This window comes from Sinocyclocheilus grahami, unplaced genomic scaffold, assembly GCF_001515645.1.
Source record: "Sinocyclocheilus grahami isolate Dianchi unplaced genomic scaffold, SAMN03320097.WGS_v1.1 scaffold1899.1, whole genome shotgun sequence".
Classification (NCBI taxonomy): domain Eukaryota; kingdom Metazoa; phylum Chordata; class Actinopteri; order Cypriniformes; family Cyprinidae; genus Sinocyclocheilus; species Sinocyclocheilus grahami.
Genome location: NW_015507078.1, coordinates 93148 through 95907, shown reverse-complemented (window position 1 = coordinate 95907; position 2760 = coordinate 93148). Strand labels below are relative to the sequence as shown.

General features: G+C 40.2%; 1 protein-coding gene across 1 annotated transcript; it reads left to right on the top strand.

Annotated features, from left to right (window-relative positions):
- Positions 1-1210: 1210 nt before the first annotated feature.
- On the top strand, positions 1211-2542 carry LOC107573235 (E3 ubiquitin/ISG15 ligase TRIM25-like). The gene is made up of 2 exons (XM_016259670.1): positions 1211-1876; positions 2483-2542. Exons 1-2 carry the CDS (start codon positions 1307-1309, stop codon positions 2540-2542), a joined length of 630 nt encoding a protein of 209 aa, XP_016115156.1. The 5' UTR covers positions 1211-1306.
- The last annotated feature ends 218 nt before the right edge of the window (positions 2543-2760 follow it).

The window sequence follows — 2760 nt, the reverse complement described above, 5'->3', positions numbered from 1 at the left end:
GTGGGGAAAACAAGGAAAACAAAACTTTTCAAAAAGGTGGAAAAAACAAACGAGAGGAAAAGTCACCCCTCACTTTTTGTGTGGTCTGGAATTCTGTCACGGGTTGCTACTGTGAGGAGCACGGAGCGAGGAATGAGGAGACCAGGAGTACAAAACAAAGGAATTTCATTCTTTTTTTTCAGGGAATCACACATAGTACAAGGAGTTGACAAACAATTCCAGACCAGGGAGAACAGAACGGGCTAGAACTAAATAGGGCAGATAACGAGGGGCAGACAGGTGATGGGGATAACTAATAACAAGGAACAGTTGATACTAATAATGGGAAAAGGAACTGGAAGGACCAAATAAGGACAACAGGAACTAAATGGGAACATACACATGACAGCGCTGTTTGTCAGGCTTTTTAGTGTGCATGTGCTTCAGGTGTACGCGCTCAGAAAAAGCGCATATCAGAGCAGAACACAAATTAAATGTTTAACCGGAAAGGCTTCAAAGCACATGCACATAATACAGTTCTTGCATATTGCGTACTCTTTGTCGTACTTTTTTTGTTTGTCCCATGGTATAAAATCTGAAGTGGGACTTAAGACTTTGGACTTAAACGTGGCTGAGGCATCTGTTATTTTACTCAAACTGCTGGCCGCCAGCCCGTTAAAAACCTTTATTTCTTAAGCTAGTTAACTTATGTTCACGTTTCCCTCATTCATGTGTTGCGCACCACCTCGAGGAGCCATGAAGTAGCGATGACAGGAGCAGGGAAATCTATGTAGAGCACTGTATTTTATTAATTAAAATAACGATATTTGGTGTCAGCGTATTGATTATCGTATCGCACACAGAAGGACAATGATATATTGCCATGATATTTTGTCCCACCCCTACACAACACTGACATGAAAAGCACAGACACTGTAAAGACTCGCCATGCTCTGCGTTACAATGTTAGTCTGTGTGTGTGTGTGTGTGTGTGTGTGTTAATGTGAATGTGTGAGGTGTAGGTGTAGGGTTAGTGTTAGGGTAAGGGGATAGAAAATACAGTTTGTAGAGTATAAAAACCATTACACCTATGGAGAGTCCCCATAAACCACATATCCAAGAATGTGTGAGTGTTTGTGTGTGTGTCTGTGAGACTATGCAGTAGCAGGAATGAAAAAGCTACTTTACAGACTCACAGACACACCTGTTTTACACACATCACACAAACACAGAAGCAGGAAACAGGAATCATGTGATTTCAGTAAAAGAGAAACTGAAAGTGTAGTTGAGCTGTTGTGTGTTTGTGTCTCTGTATTCATGCAGTAAAATGGCAGAAGCCAGATTTTCTCAGGATGAGTTCTTGTGTGCCGTGTGTCTGGATCTCCTGAAGGATCCAGTGACAACTTCCTGTGGACACAGTTACTGTAAGAGCTGTATTACAGACTGCTGGGATCAGGAGGATCAGAAGAGAGTCTACAGCTGCCCTCAGTGCAGACAGACCTTTAGTCCAAGACCTGCTTTAGCTAGAAACACCATGCTGGCTGAAGTGGTGGAGAAACTGAAGAAGACCAAACTCTCTGCTGACTGTGACGCTGGAGCTGGAGATGTGCAGTGTGACGTCTGTACTGGAAGAAAATACAAAGCCGTCAAGTCCTGTCTGGTGTGTCTGGAATCTTACTGTCAATCTCATTTTGAGCGTCGTGAGGAGTTTCATTCACGTAAGCCACACAAAGTGACTGAAGCCACTGGACGACTGCAGGAGATGACCTGCCAGAAACATGAGAAGCTCCTTGAGGTTTTCTGTCACACTGACCAGAAATGTATATGTGTGCTATGTATGGATGAACATAAAAATCACAAAACTGTATCAGCTGCAGCACAGAGGACAGAGAAACAGGTATTTAAAACTAGACACTGATGAAACATTGCTGGCACTTGTTTCATATGTGTTTATATCAGCACCCATATTAACAGTTTACAGCATTCACACTGTACACGCCAGCAGAAATGAACGGTAGCTTCACTGTTTACTGAAAATGCACCATAAACCTTTATCAACACAATATTTCATAAAACAGAGCTTGATTAAGCAACATAAAATAGTGGAGTGAAAAATAAACACTTCCATCAGTCAAAATGCAAGTTAAATGCAGTGACAGATGATTTTCTATTCAGTAAATCTGACTGAATCCAGATTATTTCAGTCATTCATAGCTTCACTTTGTTCATCTTAATTACGCAGCAGAAACACTTGTCAGTGTGAAGCAGGTGGCCTGTCGGCTGAACTGTATTTTTTTTGTTTTTTTTGTAATTATTATTATTATTATTATTTTATATTATTGCTTGACCAGTGTATCAAAGTTATAATTTCCGAATTTGACATTCAATAAATAATTTATAATAAATCATGTATCGGTCTTGACTGCCAGTGCTTTTATGCCATACGGAAAAATAAGTTTCGGCTCACGTCTGTTCTGCGCTTCTGTCAAATGGTTTCAAACAGAAATCAATGGCTGGACTCAAGGAAGGAGAGGAAGCGGTCAGAAGAAGCAGCGAAATGTAGCAAAATCTGTTAAGTGCTTCAAGTACAGGTCAGTTTAATCTAAATAGGTTACTGAAGTCTTTGTTAGCTTAGGTAAGTAGTAAACTGCTATCAAATGATAGCCTATAAGTTGCACCCCATTATTATTGTCAGTCAGAACACTGTATGCTAAAGGACATCATTATTATGTATTGTAAAGTTAAAATGTAGCAGACAGATGTTCAGATTGATTTATAGTA

What these genes read in the sequence shown, in the direction of transcription:
- LOC107573235 (XM_016259670.1), top strand. Translation starts at nt 1,307, where the DNA reads ATGGCAGAAGCCAGATTTTCTCAGGATGAGTTCTTGTGTGCCGTGTGT. An exon ending in CACAGAGGACAGAGAAACAG is followed by an intron (nt 1,877 to 2,482) that starts GTATTTAAAACT and finishes GGTTTCAAACAG; the next exon opens with AAATCAATGGCTGGACTCAA.